Source organism: Macaca thibetana, chromosome X (genome assembly GCF_024542745.1).
Source record: "Macaca thibetana thibetana isolate TM-01 chromosome X, ASM2454274v1, whole genome shotgun sequence".
NCBI classification, from domain to species: domain Eukaryota; kingdom Metazoa; phylum Chordata; class Mammalia; order Primates; family Cercopithecidae; genus Macaca; species Macaca thibetana.
In genome coordinates this window covers 53,447,555-53,469,965 of record NC_065598.1, presented here as the reverse complement: position 1 = coordinate 53,469,965, position 22,411 = coordinate 53,447,555, and the positions used below count along the sequence as shown (strand labels likewise).

Genomic DNA, 22,411 nt, shown 5'->3' with positions numbered 1-22,411 from the left:
AGAGACAGGGTTTCACTATGTTGTCGAGCCTGGTCTTGAACTCCTGGGCTCAAGCGATCCTCCCATCTTGACCTCCCAAAGTGCTGGGATTACAGACGTGCAATCTGCACCCAGCCCCATAGTACATTTACATTGTGCCTTGTATCACTTCTCTTCATAATTATTACACGGGTGGAGGAATTGCTTGTAGAAATACTCTTACTGCCTACCTTTGATCCTAATTTTGTATTCATAAGTCAATTTTTTTCTTTTTTTTTTTTTTTTTTGAGATGGAGTCTCGCTCTGTCACCCCGGCTGGAGTGCAATGACACAGTCTCGGATCACTGCAACCTCCGCCTCCCGCGTTCAAGCGATTCTCCTGCCTCAGCCTCCTGTGTAGCTGAGACTGCAGGCGCGTGTCACCACACCCGGCTAATTTTTGTATTTTTAGTAGATACTAAACATGGTTTCACCACGTTGGCCAGGCTGGTCTCGAACTCTTGACCTCGTGATCCGCCCGCCTCGGCCTCCCAAAGTGCTGGGATTACAGGCGTGAGCCACCACGCCTGGCTGTTTCTTTTCTTAAAGATGTCTCACCCTTCCTCCCCCAAACCATATAAGCTTCAGGTCCCATTAAACCTGGACCTTTCAGTGCAGTGGCTCAGGCCTGTAATCCCAATGCTTTTAGAGGATCTCCTGAAACCAGGAGTTTGAGACCAGCCTGGGCAATATAGCGAGGCCTGGGCTCTACAAAAAATAAAAAATAACCGAGTGTGGTGGTATGCGCCTATAGTCCCAGCTACTCAGGAGGCTCTGGCGGAAGGATTGCTTGAGTCCACGAGTTCTAGGGTGAAATGAGCTATGATCGCCCAGCCTGAGTTGACAGAGTGAGACCTTGTCTCTAAAATAAACATTAAAAAAAAAAAAAAAAAAAAAAAACCCTAAACCATCCTCTGGGTAAGTCACAAATATGAGACTCAGCTACTCCTGCTCAAATACTTTCTTTTCTTTTTACTAACTGCATACAATCTAAACTCTTTTGCATTTCGCAATCTTTCATGTTTTGACCCTTTACTGTTTGACCTCCTACCTATCTCTCTTCTGTTCTCCTTGTTCCAACAATATTCAACTTTTAGTAAATATTTTTCTATGTGCCTCCATGCATTTGTACACGTTGATCCTTTTGAGTACAATGTTCTCGCTTGTTTATTTAAGTGAACTTATATCCTCCATGTCTCCCTGCCGTCTTTCTTACAGCAGCTGCAAGCGGTTTGTAAGGCTCTTTTGTAGCTTCGTGTTGCATTTTGCAAAGGTCATTTTGCAGGTGGTATTTGTGTGCTTGCTGCGCCTTCTATTCCATTGTTTACTCGCAACTTTGTTTCCTGCACTGGCAGATGCCCTCCCACTCCAGAGGCCCTGTTTTCACCATTGCATCCCCAGGGCCTAACCCACCATCACTGGTTAGTAAATTGTGTGCACGCACACATTTATTTTTTAAAGCAATGGGACCCTTTAAGAAAATGAAATAGTAAGATAACTCCTAGATAATTTTCTAGAATGTTTGGGAAAACCTAGGCCATCTTGAAGCATATGTATGAAGCTCCACTAACTCAGCAAAGCTCCACTAACTCAGCCTTTCCTCTCATCCCCTATCCCCTCCCCTCAGGCTATAGTCAGAAAATTGTGGGACAGGTGCAAACAAATCCTTGAACTGTATTTGAACTGAAGTGAAACAGTAGGGTCAAAGAAGAGTTCAGAGGGAGTTGTGGAGTTGGCAGCGCTTTACAGAGGAACTACACTGAGGGCCTGAGGACAGAACGCGGGTAGCACAGGGCGCAAGGTTCAACGTCCCTGCTCTGGGACTCAAGTCACTTGGCTTCTCGAAGCCCCTGCCTTCATTTGGTGATAATCACAGAGCTTCCTTCACAGGGGTAAGAACAACGCAGAGACCGTGGGAAAGAGCCCAGCCCGCCGAAAGTGCTCAATGATCAGGAGCCGCGGTGAGTACTCCGCCTCTACCCCGGCTGAAGCCCGCCCCCGCCGTCACCTATTAATTTTGTAGATTGGAGTCACCGAGTTCACCTCCTCTCATAGGAGGAGAAGGCTGGGGAGGAGGAGTGTGCGAGTCGGGGTAGCTTAACTCCCTGTTTGCCCGGAGGAGGGGGAAGGCTAGGAAGTTTCGGGCCCCACTCAAAATGGAGCCAAACGTCTGCCTCGCCTAAGATGGCGGCTTCTCCGCCTCTGGGCTCAAGGTCTTCAGCGGCGATTGGGCACCTTAAAGAGACTAGCGGGTCCAAAGGTGGCTGAGAACCGCCCTCCTTTCTCAAGGTGGCGCCCCGCCCCCTGGCGGCGTCACCCGGGAGCCGGCGGCTCGCGGTTCCCCGCCTCCGCCGCGCTCACCTCGCGAGCCCAGCCCTCATAAGATGGCGGTCAAGCCTTGGCTCTGTGGGTAGCGCCGCCACTCTCAACATGGTAGATGTTTACCCCGTATTTCTCCTCCCCTCTCCGCTTCAACTTCCTCGTTGCTTTGAATAAACTTTATTGACTACTCCGAATTGCCTACCACCGCCACTGGGCTTCTCCCAACGACTTTTCGGGCCGTGTGCCTCGGACGTGGCGGCCGGTTCATCTCTTTCCCCGTTGGTTTGCTCGCGACTATCTCCTGCTGGCCCAGCGACGACGCCACTTGCCCGTTCGCCGGGCGGCCGCCAGACTAGGCCCAAGCCGCGGTCTCCAGTAGGCCCGAACGGCCGGGCCGAGGGGAATGTTGTGGAGGAGGCTGCTCTGAAGTACCGTCGGGCGACTGGCGACGCGCGACCCAGCAGGGGGCTCCAGGGGAAGGCGAGCGAGGTTCCCGGCGGTACGGGGACTATCCCAGAATTCGACGCGCGCCGCCGTAGGGGCCGGAACTACCGGACGAGCCTCCGCTGAGGTGCCTCGCCGTCCCGGAGCTAGCCCGGCTGCCGGCGTGTTGCGGGGACTGAGCTCTGCGGGCGTGGAGTCCTTGCAGCCCAAAGCATGAGGAGGTCCCTGTAGGATTCTGGACCGAAGACGTTCTTGTCAGGTTTGGGGCGTGAGGAGGTTCCTGTCAGTTGGGGAAGCGTTAAGATTCCTGTAAGTTTTGGGGGCTGCGAGGGTATTACTGTCAGTGTTAGGATATACTGTGAGGTACCTGAACATTTGTGGGGACTAGGGAGCTCTCATCAGTTTGAGGGGGCTGCAAGGAAACCCTGCCAGTTCCGAGCGATGCAAAAGAATCCTTGCCTAGTTTCAAGAGTGTGAGGAAACTCTAGTCAGTTTGAGGGGTTTTGAATAGATCCTTTTGAGTTTCAGGGATGCAACCAGAAGCCTGTCATCTTGAAAGTACAAAACGAGCTGGTCAGTTTAGAGATTTCTATTTATTTCAGTTTTGGGCGTGACGAGACTCCTGACTGGTCGGGGAAGGAATGATACTGAGAGTGACGGAAAGGATTATTTAAACTCTCGGAACACGACCCCAGAACTGTGATTTGAGTTGGGCGTCTAGTCTTGTCTGTCTTGTTCGTGGAGGCTTTGAGTAACCTGAAGAGACTTTCGGGGATCCCTTATTTCTCTCTGGTTGGCCCTGTTTCGGGGGGTGAGAGGAGGGTCTTGTCTTGCGATACCCCCAGCCTCATTTTTGAGGCTGTGGTTTGCGTCATAATAAAGGGAGCCTTGTGAAACGGGTCAGCTAGGAGAGGGTTCAGTGAGAGATGAAAGAAGCTTCCCGAAAAGGCTTCAGGTATTTTCCTGAAACCCGGAAAGAAGTTATCACTGACTCCGGGGCGAAGAAGGTCGGGGGTGGGGGGTGGGGGGTGGGGGGTGGGGAGGGTGGGGGCGGTGGAAAGCCTGGAAGGTTGAGCGCCGTTCTTTACGTGTGAAAGAAATTCTAAAGGCCGGGTGGACTTTCTCTGGTTGCCCCCTACAGCCGCACCAGCTGTGTTGCATCCCGGCGGCGGTAACTCTCTATTGGGGAACTGAGGGTTGGTGCAAGGGGGTGGGGGGCGGGGGCCGATTCACTCTGTAAAAAGTGTTGTTTGTGCCTAGCCATCGTCCAGAGAGGACGCGTGCTGCCGCCTCCCGCCCCTCTTGACACGACGAACCTGGCCGGCCGCACAACGCTCCAGGGCCGAGCGAAGATGGCCTCGGTGCCGGTGTATTGCCTCTGCCGGCTGCCTTACGATGTGACCCGCTTCATGATCGAGTGTGACATGTGCCAGGACTGGTTTCATGGCAGGTAAGGAGGGCAGGCCAGGCTACACAGGGTGCGGTGGCCAGGTATGTTCACTTGCTCTCTCTTCCTTTTTCAGCTCTGCTTTTAGATTCCGGCTCAGAACCCCCTCTCCCAGACTCAGGTTCTGCCATTTCTCCTTGCAGACCAGGACCTAGCTGACATTAGCCTCTGGTTTCTCCTTTTCCTGTGTTTTCCCCTATGTATTTCATCTTTGCACCTTTCTTTTGAGTGTTTTTTTTTTAGATTTATAAGACCCCCCCCCTTTTCTTTGTGTCACAAAGAATCATTTTTATATTCCTTTCTTTTTTATTTTTTATTTTTTTTGAGACGGAGTTTCGCTCGTTGCCCAGGTTGGAGTGCGATGGCGCGATCTCCGCTCATAGCAACTTCCGCCTCCCGGTTTCAAGCGATTTTCCTGCGTCAGCCTCCAAGTAGCTGGGATTACAGGCATGCACCACCACACCCAGCTAATTTTGTATTTTTAGTAGACATGGTGTTTTTCCATGTTGGTCAGGCTGGTCTGTAACTCCCGACCTCTGGTGATCCGCCTGCCTCGGCCTCCCAAAGTGCTGGGATTACAGGCGTGAGCCACCGCGCCCGGCCATCATTTTTATATTCTGACAATTATGTTTTGCCTCAGACACTGGCTTTGGGTAAAACAGTATTGCTTATTTGAGGTAGTTGAGTCCATAAACAGGGATTTGAGTTGTGGCTTTGTGCTTAGTTTCAGAGCGACCTTGCACAAGTTGCTTTGCTTTTCTGAGCCTCATTGTCTTGATAAATGTATCAAATATATCTTTTCTGACTTTGCAAAGCAGTTTGGATATACTCCATAAATGGAGGCAGAAATGCAACAGTATTTTATTTCTACAGCATTTATCTGCAGAACCATCCAACTAAATTGAATTAAGCATAATAGATATTGGGTAAAACAAGAGTAAAACCACTGATGAATTCCTTTCAGTTAACCGTGTGTGCACATAAGCCCCTGTCACCCAGAATTCCGGAGAGGTTAGTATGTGCGATAAAACTAATATCCCATTAGTGGGATTTAAATCTCAGCTATGGAAAGACAACCTTGAGGGGGCTTTGTACACTGGAGCACAAAAAGCAGTGTATGGCACCCTCCTCCTGTTGCCTGTTAGATTCTAGAATTTTCAGTTGTCTGGTCTCCTCCAGAGGAGCTATTTCTTTCTCTTTTTTTTTTTTTTTTTTTTTTTTGAGACAAGGTCTCACTCTTGTCACCCAGGCTGGAGTGCAATGGCATGATCTCTGCTCACTGCAACCTCCACCTCCCGAGTTCAAGTGATTCTTGTGCGTCAGCCTCTGGAGTAGCTGGGAATACAGGTGCACACCACCACGCCAGGCACATTTTTTTGTACTTTTTTGGTAGAGATGGGATTTCACCATGTTGGCCAGGCTGGTCTCAAACTCCCGACTTCAAGTGATCCGCCCACCTCAGCCTCCCACAGTGCCAGGATTACAGGCGTGAGCCACTGTGCCCGGCGAGCTATTTCTGTTTATCACGCTCAAGACCAAACTAAAGGTGTGGTGCTGCTAAAATCCTGCCCTCAGCAGGGACTGCCCCTTTGCCCCATATCCAAATTCATATTTAACTGATCTCTATTGAATATTTATTGTGTGCCCGGCACAGAGTTCTATTTACTGCCTCATGTTATTTAAGAGGGGACAACCCTAGAGGGTGGGACCTTTTCCTTTGCCCTGAAAATAAGTGGGGATTAAGATGTCTTTCAGGATTCCTGGTGTCTTTGCTAGTGCTGATCAAGTCACTCTTCAGCCTAAAATCCTTCTTTCAGTGGTTCGCCTGTGGGATAAAATTCAGTATCCTTTATGTGACAGATAAGACCTTTTGTGATCTGCTTGTTCATTCTCATTTCCTGCCACTCCTCCTCTCTTGTTCTTTATGTCCTAGCAAGACTGAACTACCTATAGTTCTGGGAAAATTTTATACTCCTTTATGCCTTTTTGTCTTTGTACATGCAAACTCCCCCTAATGCCCTCCCCTTTGCAACTCACAGACTGTAAAAGGGGTAAAAGTCCTTCTTCCTCTTGGTTCCTGTTGCACTTTGTATACGTCTTTATTAAAAAGTAATTATTTCATCATGTCATAGTTATAAATATATCTGTGTCATTCATTAGCCAGAGCTTCCTGAGGGCAGAGATGTCATCTTTTCATTTTTGGTATCTCCAGAACCTAGTTCAGTGCTAAACATGTAATAGATGCTGAGTACATTTTTGAATGAATTAATGAGTCTTCATGAAAAAAAGCTGTTGACTGGGGCCCTTACTTTGGATTGTATGGAAAATGTGTTTTTTCAGACCTGTAAAATGGGCTCCTGCTGTAACTCCTCACTCTGGAAACAGGGAACAGGAATGAATGCTTCCTGAGTGCTTATGTCTGCCAGACCCCGTGACAGGGACTTAAGGAGCACCAGTCAACAAGCCTGAAAGTTGGATATTTCTCTTTTAAATAATGTTCTTAATTTTTTCCTGGTTTTATAGTGAGACCTGCTTGTTGTAGAAAATACAGAAAAAGAATAAAGAAGGAAATAAAACTCACCCGAGTCTACTACTGTCTGGCACAATCCACTGTTAAATTTGTTGTTGCAGTGTCTCCCATCTTTTGAGTTAGAATATAAATATATATTTTTACAAGATGGGATTGCATTATAAATACCATTTTACAACCTATTTTTTTTTCTAGTTAATGTTTTAATGTAATTGCCAGTTCATTAAATATTCAGCTATACTTGATTTCTGATATCCCACGATATATATGTGTCACCAGTTAACTTGGTAATTTCCTTTATGGTTGGACAGTGTACTTTTTTGAACATTATTTGTCCTTTTTTATATTGTGAATAATGTGAGGAAACTTTGGGGGTTCTGGAAAAGTTTTGTATCTTGATATGAGTGCTGATTAAAACAGAAAAACATTATGGAAAGCATCTTTGCTTAGTAGGTACTTGACATTTATTTATAAGGAGCACCATTGAGGCCTTAAAGAATTCTAAACTTACAAATACAGAACTGGGCTTACGGGCCAGGCCCCTCTTTAATCACATTTCTATGGTGAGTTGTGTGTGTTCCTGTGTACACTCTAACACAAGTTAACCACCTTAAATTTTTTTCCATGAAATACACCAAATTTTAAAAATCTTTTATACTTCTCTCTATGGGCCCCCAATGAACAAGGAAGCTAGCTGAGAATCAGGTCCTTGGTGGGTGGCTGCTCTTGCTTACTCAGTGTGCATTGCTCACAGAAACACACCAGGCTTATAGTGTGCCATTTAAGTTTGTACTTCAGCACAATTGAAAATTCCTACATACTTCTATGGTTGCTTGCAAGCGTTAAGCCAACAAATTTTAAGTCCACAAATGCCTAGAAGTGATAGAAATCTGTTCATATCTCCAATGACTTTTTTTTTTTTTTTTGAGATGGAGTCTCACTCTGTTGCCCAGGCTGGAGTAGTGCACTGGCACGATCTTGGTTCACTGCAACCTCTGCCTCCTGGGTTCAAGTGATTCTCCTGCCTCAGCCTTCTGAGTAGTTGGGCCACCATGCCCGGCTCATTTTTGTGTTTTAGTAGAGACAGGGTTTCACCATGTTGGTCAGGCTGCTTTTGAACTGCTGACCTCGTGATCCACCCACCTTGTTCTCCCAAAGTGCTGGAATTACAGGTGTGAGCCGCCGCCGCGCCCGGCCTCTAGTGACTTTTGTAGGTTAGATTTCTTTTTTTTTTTTTGAGACGGAGTCTCGCTCTGTCGCCCAGACTGGAGTGCAGTGGCGCGATCTCCATTCACTGCAAGCTCCGCCTTCCCGGGTTCCCGCCATTCTCCTGCCTCAGCCTCCCGAGTAGCTGGGACTACAGGCGCCCGCCACCGCGCCTGGCTAATTTTTGTATTTTTAGTAGAGACGGGGTTTCACCGTGTTAGTCAGGATGGTCTCGATCTCCTGACCTCGTGATCCGCCCGTCTCGGCCTCCCAAAGTGCTGGGATTACAGGCGTGAGCCACCGCGCCCGGCTGTAGGTTAGATTTCTTTGAAGTCCAGCTAGGGATTATGGAATATAATGCCAAGTTACTTTCTGGAAAGGTTATAACAAGGAAGGCAACTATTCCATTTTGCAGCTGAGAATCTGGAATTCGTGGAGATTAAGTGACTTTCTGAGTGTGGATTTGAACTTTGAATTATTTGATTCCAGAGCCCAGGTTCTCAGAAGTGGAAAAAACATGGTATTGCTTCATCCTTCCTGTAAGAAGATGGATTTTGCAAAAACACTTTGATTTGTACAGCGGTGGTTCTCAAACTTTAGCATGTATCAGACTCACTTGGAAGACCTGATAAAACACAAGTTAGGGATGCCCTAGCTACAGTGTTTCTGATTCAGTAGGTAAGCAGGGCCCACCCTTGAGAACCATTGATTTAGAACATTATCCTGTCTTGGTTCCTTCCCCTTCTGCGGAGTGTGATAGCTTCTGATATTGGGGGATGGATGGAGTAACATATCATTACTGTACACCAGTCATTCTCTTTTTTTGTACAGAAAAATTGGAATGAATATTCTTTTTTAATTCCTAAGTGAGCTAACACAGGAGGAACGAACTTTTTAAAAGTAAAGTTCTTCAACTGGGAATTTGTTTAAAATGCAATTTCTTGGGCTGGGACTGGGACTCAGCAATCTGTATTTTAACAAACAAGTGATCCTGATTCACCCTAACATTTGAGAATCATTGCTGTACAATAGTGGAGAAAACTAGTTGGCAGGCATTTATTGATTTCTGGGATTTTTAGCACAAATCTCACTCCTTTACAGTTTTCCTGTTTATAAAAGAAATATTGGTTGATACATGCCCAAGGGAGTAACTTTGGTGTGGATTTTTAACTCTAGAGGAAAGGGCACTGATTTCAGATCTGGGTTCAAATTCTGATTCTGTTACAAAGAATTTATCTGTGAAGCCTCAGTTTCCTTGAGAGGTTGTGATGATTTAAATACAATGGTTATAGCTATTATTTATTGAGCACAAGCTAATGTTCCACTCACTATGCTGACCACTTCGCCTAATTATCTTTATTCTATCTTTTTGGGGAGTTCTAAAAATTATTCTGTTTAATAGTTATAGGACTATTCAAATTACGTTATTTTATGTTGGATGTATACTTTCCAAGGAATTGACCCATTTCATCTAAGTTGTCAAATTTATGTTTGTAGAATTGTTCATAGTATTTCTTTATTATCCTTTTGATATCTTTAGGTGCTATAATGATAATTTTGTTTCGTGATACTAAAAATGTATCAGGCTGGGCATATGATGTCATGCCTGTCATCCCAGCACTTTGGGACGCCAAGGCTGGTGGATTGCTTAAGCCCAGGAGTTTGAAAGCAGCCTGGGCAACATGGTAAAATGCCGTCTCTACAAGAAATACAAAAATTAGCTGGATGGGTGGCACATGCTTGTAGTCCCAGCTACCCAGGAGGCTGAGGCGGGAGGATTGCTTGAGCCCAGGAAGTTGAGGCTTCAGTGAACTGTGATCGCGCCACTGCACTCCACCTTGGGCGACGGAGCGAGACCCTGTCTCGAACAAAAACAAAAAAAATTCGTTTTCGTATTTGTCAGACTTACTAGAGGTTTGTCAGTTTTATCGATCTTTTCAAAGAACAAGCTTTTTGTTTCATTAACTTTTTCTGTTGTCTTTCTGTTTTCAATTTAATTGATTTCTGCACTTTATTATTTTCTTTCTCCTTTGGGTTTATTTTGCTCTCTATCTAGTTTCTTGAGGTGGGAGTTTAGATTATTGATTTGAGACTTTCTTTTTTCCTGAAACGGAGTCTCGCTGCTGTTGCCCAGGCTGGAGTGCAATGGCGCGATCTCGGCTCGCTGCAACCTCTACCTCCTGGGTTCAAGTGATTTTCCTGCCTCAGCCTCCCAAGTAGCTGGGATTATAGGCGCTTGCCACCACGCCCAGCTAATTTTTTGTATTTTTTTTTTTTTTTTTTTTTTTTTTGAGACGGAGTCTCGCTGTGTCTCCCAGGCTGGAGTGCAGTGGCGTGATCTTGGCTCACTGCAAGCTCCGCCTCCCGGGTTCACGCCATTCTCCCGCCTCAGCCTCCCAAGTAGCTGAGACTACAGGCGCCCGCCACCACGCCCGGCTAGTTTTTTGTATTTTTAGTAGAGACGGGGTTTCACCATGTTAGCCAGGATAGTCTCGATCTCCTGACCTCGTGATCCACCCGCCTCGGCCTCCCAAAGTGCTGGGATTACAGGCTTGAGCCACCGCGCCCGGCAATTTTTTGTATTTTTAATAGAGATGGGGTTTCACCATGTTGGCCAGGCTAGTCTTGAACTCCTGACTTCAGGTGATCCACCTGCCTCGGCCTCCCAAAGTGTTGGGATTACAGGTGTGACCCAGCACACTCGGCCTTTCTTTCTTTTCTGATGTAAGCCTTTAGCTGTTAATTTCCTTCTCAGCACCGATAGATTTTAATATGTTACATTTTCCCTTTTCATGTAATTCAAAGCATTAAAAAAGAAAACAAAAAAAAGGTTTTTTTTTTCTTGAGACAAAAACAAAAAGAAAGAAAAAGGTTTTTTTTTTTTTGAGACAGTGTCTCACTCTATTGCCCAGGCGGGAGTGCAGAGGCAGGATCATAGCTCACTGCAGCCTCCAACTCTTGGGCTAAAGTGATCCTCCTGCTGCTCAAGGCATTTTTAAATTCCCCTTGAAACTTCCTGTTTGACCCATGAAGTATAGAAATATGTTGTTTAATTTTTAAGTTTCTGTAGAGTTTCCTGTTATCGTTCTGTTGCTGACTTTTAGTTTGATAGTGGTCAGAGAATATGCTCTGTATGATTTCAATTCCTTTACATTTATTGAGATTTGTTTTATAGCCCAGAGTCTATGTTGGTAAATGTTTCATGATCACTGGAAAAGAATGTGTATTCTGCCATTTTTGGGTGGAGTGTTCTATAAATGTCAATTAACTACTGTTGGTTAATGGTGTTGCTGAATTCTTCTAATCCTTGCTGATTTTTTTTCTTTTTTCTTTTTTTGTTATGTTTTGAGACAGAGTTTCGCTCTTGTTGCCCAGCCTGGAGTGCAATGGGGCGATTTGGCTCACCGCAACCTCCGGCTCCCGGGTTCAAGTGATTCTCCTGCCTCAGCTTCCTGAGTAGCTGGGACTACAGGCATGTGCCACCACACCCAGCTCATTTTGTATTTTTAGTAGAGACGGGGTTTCTCCATTTTGGTCAGGCTGGTCTTGAACTTCTGACTTCAGGTGATCTGCCCGCTTTGGCCTCTCAAAGTGCTGGGATTACAGGTGTGAGCCACTGCACCCGGCCTACTCATTCATTCATTTATTTTTGAGACAGGGTCTCTGTGTCACCTGGGCTGGAGTGCAGTGGTTTGATCATGGTTTACTGCAGCCTCAAACTCCAGGGCATAAGCAATCTCCTCATGCTTCAGCCTCTACAGTAGCTGAAACTACAAGCACGTGCCACTGCGTCCCCTAATTTTGTTAATTTTTCGTGTGGGGAGGGTGTGGGTGTAGGTTGGTGGTACCTCCCTTTGTTGCCTGGGATGGTCTTGGACTTCTGGCTTCAGATGATCCTCCCACCTCAGCCTCCCAAATTGCTGGGATTACAGGCATGAACTACTGCTCTTGGCCCGAGTTATCTCTATATTGCTTTTTTCAGTACTTGCTCTAGGTATTACATTATACATATAACTTACCATAAGCAACTGCTCTTGACATTTTACCAGTTTGATTGAAGAGTAGAAACTTTACTTTTCTTTTTTCTTTTTTTTGAAACAGTCTCACTCTGTCACCCAGGCTGGAGTGCAATGACGTGGTCTTGGGTCACCGCAACGTCCGCCTCCTGGGTTCAAGCGATTCTCCCACCTTAGCCTCCCGAGTAGCTGGGACTACAGGCGCGGTCAACCGTACCTGGCTAATTTTTGTGTTTTTAGTAGAGACAACTTTTCACTATGTTGGCTAGGCTGGTCTCGAACTCCTGACCTTGTGATCCACCTGCCTCAGCCTCCCAAAGTGCTGGGATTACAGGTGTGAGCCACCGTGTCCGATTGAAACTTTACATGCCTTAATGCTCTTTTGTTTATAATATAATTAATTGTTTTGTTGTTGTTGAGACAGAGTCTTGCTCTGTTGCCCAGGCTGGAGTGTAGTGGCACAGTCACGGCTCACCTGCAGCCTAAACCTCCTGTGCTCAAGTGATCCTCCCACCTCAGCCCCCCACCCCCTAGTATCTGGGACTACAGGCATGCACCACCATGCCTGGCTGATTTTTTTTTTTTTTTTTTCCTGAGACAGAGTCTTGCTCTGTCGCCCAGGCTGGAGTGCAGTGGCATGATCTCGGCTCACTGCAACCTCCACCCTCCATGTTTAAACAATTCTCTGCCTCAGCCTCCAGAGTAGCTGGAATTACAGGCGCCTGCCACCATGCCTGGTTAATTTTTTGTATTTTTAGTAGAGACAGGGCTTCACCATCTTGGCCAGGCTGATCTTGAACTCCTGACCTCGTGATCCACCTGCCTCGGCCTCCCAAAGTGCTGGGATTACAGGCGTGAGCCACCGCGCCTGGCCGCCTGGCTGATTTTTTAAATTTTTTATTTTGTAGAGACTGGGTCTTTGTTATGTTGCCCAGGCTGGTCTCGAACTCCTGGGCTCAAGCAATCCTCCCACTTCAGCCTCCCAAAGTGCTGGGATTACAGGTGTGAACCACTGCGCCCAGCCTTGTTTATAATGTAATGAATCTTAAATATTTGTTACACATGCATTAAGAATCACATCATACAGTGGTATAATTTTTGCTTCAACTATCAAACATGATGTAGAAAACTCGAGGAGAGGGAAAGTATATTGTATTTACCCATATTTTTACTCTTTGTTCAGTCTAATTTCCTGATGTTTCAGGATTCCTCCTTTATCATTTCTTTTCTGTTTCAGAGAGCTTCCTTTACTTGTTCTTTTTTGTTTTTGAGACGGAGTCTCGCTCTATCTCGCCCAGGCTGGAGTGCAGTGGCGCGATCTTGGCTCATTGCAACCTCTGCCTCCCGAGTTCAAGTGATTCTCCTGCTTCAGCCACATGAGTAGCTGGGACTATAGGCGCCTGCCAGCACACCTGGCTAATTTTTGTATTTTTAGTAGAGATGGGGTTTAACCATATTGGCCAGGCTGGTCTCGGAACTCCTGACCTTGTGATCTACCTATCTCGACCTTCCAAAGTGCTGGGATTACGGGCGTGAGCCACTGTGCCCGGCCTACTTATTCTTTTAATTATTCATTTATTTATGAGACAGGGTCTCACTCTGTTGCCCAGACTGGAGTGCAGTGGTGCTTTCTGACTCACTGCAATCTCTGCCTCCCAGGCGCAAGCGATTCTTCTGCCTCAGCCTACTGAGTAGCTAGGATTACAGGCGCATGCTACTACCACCCCGCTAATTTTTGTATTTTTAGTAGAGACGGGGTTTCACCTTGTTGGCCAGGCTGGTCTCGAACTCCTGACCTCAAATGATCCACACGTCTCGGCCTCCCAAAGTGCTGGGATTACAGGCATGAGCCACCACGCCAAGCCTACTCATTCTTTTAGGGTAAGTCTGTTGGCAACAAATATGTTTAGTTTTCCTTCATCTGAGAATATCTTGATTTCCCTTGAATTCTTAGGGGATCTTTTCACTTGATATCGAACTCTGGGTTTCTAGTTCTTTTATCTCAGTGCTTGAAAACTATTCTGCTACTTCCTTTTGCCCTCCGTGGTTTCTGATGAGAGAGGCTTTGTCATTCAAATTGGTGTTCTCTTTGAGGTAATATGTCATTTATCTCTCATTGCTTTCAAGATTTTCCTTTGTCTTTTGCTTTTAGGAATTTGACTAAGCCATGTCTTAGTGTGGATTTCTTTGGGTTTGTCTTTTGTTGTAGTCCTGTAGGTTGCTGAGGCTCTGTTCATTTTTTTTCCAATCTATTTTCTTTCTGTTGTTCAGATTGGATAATTTCTATTGTTCTATCTTCAACTTACTGATTCTTTTCTCTGTTTTCTCCATTCTGCTGTTGAACTCATGTAAAGAATTTTCATTTAAGTTACTGTATTTCTCAGTTCTAAAAATTCTGTTAGGTTCTTTTCTATATCTTCTATTTTTTTCCGGAGATTTTCTATTTTTTGTTGACACTTTTTCTTTTGAGACAAGAGTCTAGCTCTGTCACCTAGACTGGATTGCAGTGGTGCGATCTTGGGTCACTGCAACCTTCACCTCCCGGGTTCAAGTGCTTATCCTGCCTCAGCCTCCCAAGTACCTGGGATTAAAGGCACACGCCATCATGCCTGGCTAATTTTTGCTGACACTTTCTATTTATTTATTTATTTATTTTATCATTATTATTTTTTTTTCCGAGATAGAGTTTCACTCTGTTGCCCAGGCTGGAGTGCAATGGCGTGATCTTGGCTCACTGCAACCTCTGCCTCCCCGGGTTCAAGCGAATCTCCTGCCTCAGCCTCCCGAGTAGCTAGGATTACAGGCACACGCCACCACGCCCAGCTATCTTTTGTATTTTTAGTAGAAATGGGGTTTCACCACGTTGGCCGGGGTGGTCTCGAATTCCTGACCTCGTGATCTGCCCACCTCGGCCTCCCAAAGTGCTGCACTGCCCGGTGACACTTTCTGTTTATTCATTTGTTTCTGGCATGTTCTTAATCGCTCGTTGAAGCTTTTGTATCATGGCGCCTTTAAAATTCTTAGATAATTCCAGCATCTGTGTCATCTCAGTGTTGACATCTGTTGATTTTCTTTTCTTACTCGAGTTGTGATTTTCCTTGTTCTTGATATGACAAATAATTATTTTAATTATATTCTGGACATGTTGGGCATTATGTTATGAGATCCTGGATCTTATTTAAGACTTCCATTTTTGCAGACCTTCTCAGACACTGCACTTCAGTGGCAGAAAGGGGGTACTACTTGATGACTGCCAGGTTGGGGTGGAAGTACAGGTTCCCCACTGATCTTTGGTGCTATCCACCACCTGCTAGGTGTCTCTAGTCGGTCTGCTTTCTTCCCTTCACCTTTCAGAGTTTTGTATTTGTTTTGTATATAATATCCAGGGTTTTTAGCTGTACTTGGAGGGATAGGGAGGAGTGCATCTACTTCATATTGTTCTAGAACCAGCAGTGATAGGTTAAATAATGTGCCTAAAGCTACACAGACAGCTGGACCACAGATCAAACCTGGGTCTCCTGTACTCTCACTGTAGAATACAGTACTATAGACAATATAAATCACTGTTCAAGTTGTTAGAAGTTATGGAAGATAGGGAAAATCAGGTATGTGCTATGTGCCAGGCATTGTTCTGGACACTGGGGTGGGGAAGGGGGGATATGGCAGTGAGCATGAGACAGTAAACTAACAGCTTAATATATAGTGTGTCAAGTGGTAATACATGGTCTAGAGAAAAGTAAAGTAGGGTGAGCAGGAGAAGAAGTACCACCCCAGGGTTGAAGTAGTGGTTACTTTATATAGGATGATTACAGATGGGTTACATATGAGCCTGAAGGAAAGTGAGGAAGGAAGCCATGCTGGTAAGGAGGGGAAGAGTGTTTCAGGTAGAGGAAATAAAGGACCCAAGTGGGGAGCAGGCCTGGCATGCTACCATTCCAGTCCAATGCTATTGGAACAGAGTGAGTGAGGGGAGAGTAATAGAAGCTGAGGTTAAGGGTCGGGGGTGCGCAGATCATATACAGCAGTGATTTTCCAAGTATGGTTCCCAGACCAGCAGGATCAGCATTATCTAGGAACTGGTTAGGCCAGTTCTTGGATCCCACCCCAGACTGAATCGGAAACTTTGGAGATGGAGCCCCGGAATCTGTGGTTTAACAGCCCTTCAGATGCTTCTGATGCACGCTAAGTTTAAAAACCACGGGTATAGAGTGTAAGGACTTTGTTTTTACTCTGGAATGGAGCCACAGAAGTTTTTTGAGCAAGTGAGAGTTACGATCTGATTCAGGTTTGGCTATTGTGAGGATAGACTGAAGGTTAGGAGCAAAGTGGAAGCAGGGAGAATTTGGGGGCTACTGTAGATCATTATTCCTTAAAGCGTGGTCCCTGGATCAGCAGCATCAGTATCACCTGAGAGGTCGTTAGAAATGCACGTTTATAGGCCCAACCCATTTGTAGGCCCAACCCAGTCCTACTGAATCAGGATCTCTGGGGATGGGGCCTAGGAATCTGTATTTTAACAAGTTTACCAGGTGTTTCTGATATTCCCTAAAATTTGAGAAACACTGGTCTAGTTAAGCGGTGGTGGCTTAAAGTAGAGTCAGTGATGATGAGAAGTGTTTGGATTTTGAATATATATTGATACAGGATTTGCTGATAGATTGGATTGGGATTGTGAAAGAAGGAACTCAAGAATGACTCAATTTTGAGGAATTTGGTGTAAAGGGGACTAGAGTAATGGGGCAGTGGCTGAGGGGATCACAAAAGGGTTTTTTTGTTCGGGTTTTTTTTTTTTTTTTTTTGAGATAGAACAGTCTGTGTGCATGTCAGTGCATATGAAGTTATTCCATTGGTGCATCTAGAATTTAGTGAAGCCTATTACATGACAAACTCATAAAGGAGACACTTCCTAGGTGCACTGGAACTTGCTGTGTCCTTTGCATTCCTTTAAGTCCTGTGTGCCTGGAGTTGGGGGGTGGAATGGTGGGAATGGTGGATGCTTCAGCTTCTGGTTTTATAGATGGTGCTCTGTCTGGACCTGGATCCTTGGGCACCCTCAGAAAGCAAGGTTGAGGAGATAAGCCAGACAGGATCTTGAGCAACATCATCATCTCTCAGGCATCTCCAAGCCTCAGCTCCCACTCAGTTCCACATCCCTGGAAGAATTGAGTGTCCATTTTGGAGCGCTCATAACACTTGACTGTATTAATTACCCCACATTATATCCTGGTTACATATTGTAGTGATATAGTAGAGTCACAAAGTGCTGAATTTTTATCCTGCTCTGCTACTTAGTAGTTTTGTAATTGCCAACAATTAACCACTCAGACCCAGATTTCTCATCTGTTAAATCAGGATAATATTAACGATGATGATAATAGCTAATACTTATCATGTGCCAGGAACTTTAAGTACTTTACCTATTTTAGCTCATTTAATCCTCTTAACCACCCTATGAAGTGGGTACAATTAGTAGTTCCATTTCACAGATGCAGAAACTGAGATGCAGAAAGGTTAAGTATGAATTGCTTAAGTTCACATAGCGGTAAGTGGCAGAGGTGAGATTCAAACCTCGGCATTTTGGCTCCTAAGCCTGTACTTTAAACCTCTGCTTCTGTGTTTAATGTCTGTGAATGTTGTATGGAAGGCCCTGATTTGTTGTGGAGATTAAATGTGATAATATGTAAAGTTCATAGCTCAGTTTTTTTCTCAGTGCCTTTTATGCTAACTTCAAATTCATTCACTCACTATCCTGTTACCTTGCTTTATTGACTTTATAGCACTTATGAAACTGTTTTGACACTGCCTCTCTGTCTCCCGCTCTAAAATGTCCAGTCCATGAGGGCAGTGTCTGTGCTCAATCAATATTTGTTGAATTTATGCACTCATTTACTTAACAAATACTGACTGCTTACCGTGTGCTTGGCTTTGCAGTATACGATGGGGATAACTCATCTTAATCACAAGACCTGGTGCTATAATAATTATCCTCTTGACTAAGGAAGCTACTCAGAGCAAATCAGCATTTACCACCCTTGGTCCCAGGTGGTAACTGTTGAGACAGTATAGCCAGAAGCCCGATTTTTCATGTCTGCCTCCCTGATATGAGGAGTTGTCTAGCACTTTGAATGTTTGTTGAATAATAAAGTAAGGCAAGACTGAGAGATGGGAAAGGTGAGGACTTTTGGTAAACAAGATACACTATCTGGCAAATGTAGTGGGGACAGACAGCAGGTAAGTGAGCAGTTCCAAGGCCTTGTGGTAAAGGCTGAAATAGGGATAGTGTGTGGGGGGGTGGTGCCACAGCAGCAGGGAAGAGGAAGAGCAGGAATGTTTCAGGTAGAAGGAGATACATGTGATGAAACCCAGAGGCTAGAGCTATAGACAGAGTATGGCACTGAGAGTCTGCTGGCTTTTTAGAGCAGGGCTGGCTTCATAGGTGTGCAATTGCTATAGTCACATGGTGCCCCATGCCTGAGGTTTAATGTTCTGTGGTGGTTGTCTTGAAATTCTTAATAATTTTGCCTTTGATTTTGTGATTTGTATGTGATGGAACAGTGGAGTGTGCGATGGGGACTTAAGAGTCTTGGCTCATATGTGGTTCTACCTCCTGCTGCCTTTCTACCTCCCCGAACAGGTTCTTGGCTAGCTGCCTGGGGCGCTGGGCCCAGGTGCAGGTGTGGACAGAGTCGGTTGGGTGCATGTACCCTGTGTACTAAGTCACCGGGCAGGGCCCCAGGGTACTTGTGTGGGCCTGTACTCGCCTCTTGAGTTACCCCTATACCCGAGGGAGCATGACAGTAACTAGCATATTAAAACTGCATGGTAAGTTAAGAGAGACCATGGAAGAAAGGAAAAAGCTTTTCTATTTTTTGAACAGGGAGCTCCCACTTTCATTTCCATTAGGCCCCACAGATTGTAAGTGAGCTATGTAGTAGGAATGTCTCTCCTAGCGTACGCTGTGTGTGAGGGGAAAGAGGTGAGCTCAGCCAGAGAGGCAAGGCCTTTTGGGCCATGGTAAGTTTATACTTTACCCTAGGAAAAATAGGAACCCTGCGAGGCATTTTAAGCATGGGTTGATAGGATCAAATTTGTGTTTTTAAATGATCACTTTAGCTGTAGTGTGGAGGGCCGATTGGGTGGGGACAGAATAGGGGCCAGGAGTCCAGTTAGGAGGGCAGGCCAATAACCGAGTTAGAGATAATAGTGGCCTTAACTAGCGCAGGGGCAGTAAGGATGACAAATTGGCACAATTGATAGCTAATAAAGAGAGTTGATAGGACGTGCTGATAACTTGGATAACAACAACAAACATACAGAGCACTTACTATGGGCCAGGCAATGTTCTAAACACTTCCTATATATTAGTTCATTAGCTTTTGATAACAACCTTATGAAGTAGGTACAGTTTTTATCCCCATCTTACAATGAGGAAACTGAGGCACAGGTTAAGTAACTTGTCCAAGATCCCACAGCTAGTAAGTGGCACAGCCAAGATGCAAACCCAGAGAGTTGACCTAAAGTCAGTGTTCTTAACTTGATGCTAGAATGCCTACTTCAGGGTATAGTGGAGGGAGAGGGCTAGAGGTGAATCAGTGATAGCTGCCAGGTTTCTGGCTTGAATGCCTGGTGAGGTTATGGAGCCATTTGCTGAAGTGGGAAACCTAAGAGAAGGGAGCATGTTTAGGGGACAGACAGAGGGAAAAACTGAGTTTGGACATGTTGAATTTGAAGTACGTAAGTGACTATCCAGTAGAAATGTCTCCCCCAGGAGGCATTTGGAGGGAAGGGTCTAAAATCCAGCAGGAAGATCTGGCTTGGAGTTATGAGTGCATAGAGGGCACATGGAGCCCCGGGAGTGAGAACAATGAGGAAAAGTGAGGAGAAAAGAGTGCCCAGGTAAGAGGACCTAAGAAACTTCAACATTTAAGGACTGGGCAGGAGAAAAAGAATTCATTGCGAAAAAGGAACAGCCAAAGACATAATTAAAATCACATCACATCCCTAACTCATAGTGGCTGTGACTCCCCAGTTCTTGTGGCTACCCAGGAAAAGCTAGAGTGCATTACAGTGGCTTACAATACCCTACTACGTGAGTCTATTGCCTTTCTGACTTAGTACTGTCCTCCTAGCTCTCTACTCTAGAACACTCTCCTCTTCTCTGCTACCTTTGTAGTCTAGGGATGCTCCCACCACAGGGCTTTTGTACTCGCTGTTCTTATTGGGATGCTCTTCCTTCATAGCCACATGGGGGGCTTGCTCCCTTACTCCTTTTGGGTCTTTATTCAAAAGCCATTTTGTCAGTCTTTACCTGTCTTCCCTATCTAATATTTCACCCTCACTGCCATTCTCCCCCCCCCCCCCGATTGTGTGTGTGTGTGTGTGGTGTATAGTGTTATATATTCACATATATATATATTCCTCTATATTCCCCTTCCTGTTTTTTTTTTTCTACCTAGGTCTTCTCATTATCTAACATACAATGTGTTTCACCAATTGCATTGATTTATCTTGTTTCTTGTCTTCCTCCCCACTAGAACATCAGCTCTGTGAGGGCAGGGATTTTTGTATGCTTTGTTTTTTGTCTTCGTCTCACCAGCACCTAGACCAGACATAGCCTGGCGGATGCTCATTAAATATCTGCTGAAGGAAGGGCACCAGCCAAATGGGGCATTATAAAAGTAAAGGGTAGAAAGCTTGTCAGGTGGAGAGAGTACAGGGTTGGCAGTGCGAAAATGGTGCTAAGAAGTTAAGGGAGATAAAGCGGAGAAGTACTTATTGCTTGTATCAACAAAGAGGTCGGGACATCAGTGAGATCTATTTTAAAGAAGGTGGGGACTAAGATCAGACTGTAGCAGGGGATGAGTCACAAAGTGCACATAGCAACCCTAAGAAAGTATTGATTTGGCTTTGATAGAACACCTCTTGATACTACTGGGCAGCTAAGGGTGGGAGGGAGACTTTTTACTCTATATACTTCTGTACTCTGAGTTTTGCACCATGTACAACCGTTACTTACTCAAAAAAGGGATCATTATCAAGCTGCATAGATTTATTTACTTTGTTTTTAAGCTGCATAGGTTTAAAGAAAGATGATGTTTGGCTGTGAAGGGGCAGACAGGAGGGAGGGAGGATGGGAGGGTGGGTAGGTCTTGGTTTTTGAATTTGTAAACACGAATAGACTTGTTTAAATGCTATTGTGAAGAGAAAGAGAGAGATTGAAGATACTGCAGAAAGAAGGAATAATTGATTGAGAAGGTAAGAAAACATGTGACCCAGATGGAAAACTTGGCTTTAGAAGGAAGGAAAGATAGTACTGTTGTTACGACAGGAAAAAAAGGATGGGTGTAGAAGGAAGTAGATTTGGTGATGAGAAGTTAAGGTAGTTCACCTCTGATTACTTAATTTTCTCTAAGAAGTAGGAAGTGCATCGCCTCTCGGTCTTTTGGCTAAGATCAAGTGTAGAAGTAGGAAGTGGCTGGCATGATGGCTCACGCCTGTAATCCCAACACATTGGGAGGCTGAGGTAGGAGGATCACTTAAGGCCAGAAGTTTGAGACCATTCTGGGCAACAAAGCAAGACACCCCTTTTCTACAAAACACACACACAGACACAAATTAGCTGGGCATGGTGGTGTGTGCTTGTCCTAGCTACTTGGGAGGCTGGGGCAAGAGGATCACTTGAGCCCAGGAGTTCAAGGCTGCAGTGAACTATGACTGGCACCACTGCTCTCCAGCCTGTGCAACCCAGTGAGACTCTGACTCTAAAAAAAACAAAGTAAAATAAAAACATTAAGGAACTCAAAGAATGAAAGCAAAGAATGCTTAAAACAACAACAACAACAACCAAAAACAAAAACCAGAAGTAGTAGGAAGCAAGGTAATTTGTTGAGAGAGAAGAGGCAGGTAGCGGGGTAAGAGATTTGAAATAGCCACAGTAGATAATGAGAGAGAGTTGAGTGGGGAATTACAGAAGGATCGTCAGGCAGCATGATCCAGACTTTTTTTTTTTTTTTTGAGACAGAATCTTGCTCTGTCGCCCAGGCTAGAGTGCAGTGACACGATCTCGGCTTACTGCAACCTCTGCCTCCTGGGTTCAAGCTGTTCTGCCTCAGCCTCCTGAGTAGCTGGAATTACAGGCGCCCACCGCCATTCCCAGCTAATTTTTGTATTTTAAGTAGAGATGGGGATTCATCATGTTGGCCAGGCTGGTCTCAAACTCCTGACCTCAGTTGATCCACCTGCCTTAGCCTCCCAAAATGCTGGGATTACGAGCGTGAGCCACCTTGCCCGACCAATCCAAATATTTTGGACAGTGAATTTATGATGGCACCAATCCAATGGGTGACTTTTCTCTGGCCACATCTAGTGGTCTAGAGTTAGGTAGTTGTACTGAGCCAGGGTTAGGGTTTGCATGTGGGGATGAAAGGC

The 22,411-nt window shown here is 45.2% G+C and overlaps 3 protein-coding genes across 35 annotated transcripts in view; 2 read left to right on the top strand and 1 right to left on the bottom strand.

The window, feature by feature from the left end:
• TSR2 (TSR2 ribosome maturation factor) overlaps window positions 1-22,411 on the bottom strand; it is a 1,158,091-nt gene that overhangs the window by 405,103 nt on the left and 730,577 nt on the right. Inside the window, exon 1 of one of the 29 annotated variants that reach the window (XM_050777058.1) lies at window positions 4,487-4,490. The exons of the other annotated variants lie outside the window; for them this stretch is intronic. The gene's annotated coding sequence lies outside the window, so the exon portion shown is untranslated. Of the gene's footprint in view, window positions 1-4,486; window positions 4,491-22,411 lie in introns of those variants that run through there. 29 annotated transcript variants of the gene reach the window in all.
• Window positions 1-22,411, top strand: part of HUWE1 (HECT, UBA and WWE domain containing E3 ubiquitin protein ligase 1) — a 650,778-nt gene that overhangs the window by 140,789 nt on the left and 487,578 nt on the right. The window lies entirely within an intron of this gene.
• Window positions 1,196-22,411, top strand: part of PHF8 (PHD finger protein 8) — a 109,731-nt gene continuing 88,515 nt past the window's right edge. The window contains exons 1-3 of one of the 5 annotated variants that reach the window (XM_050776860.1): window positions 1,196-1,439; window positions 1,909-1,979; window positions 4,045-4,234. In XM_050776860.1, the coding sequence (XP_050632817.1) occupies window positions 1,964-1,979; window positions 4,045-4,234 (206 nt within the window). In that variant the 5' untranslated portion in view covers window positions 1,196-1,439; window positions 1,909-1,963. Of the gene's footprint in view, window positions 1,440-1,588; window positions 1,980-2,320; window positions 2,840-3,105; window positions 3,740-3,872; window positions 3,956-4,044; window positions 4,235-22,411 lie in introns of those variants that run through there. The other 4 variants (XM_050776864.1, XM_050776862.1, XM_050776861.1 and 1 more) reach the window with 4 other exon arrangements.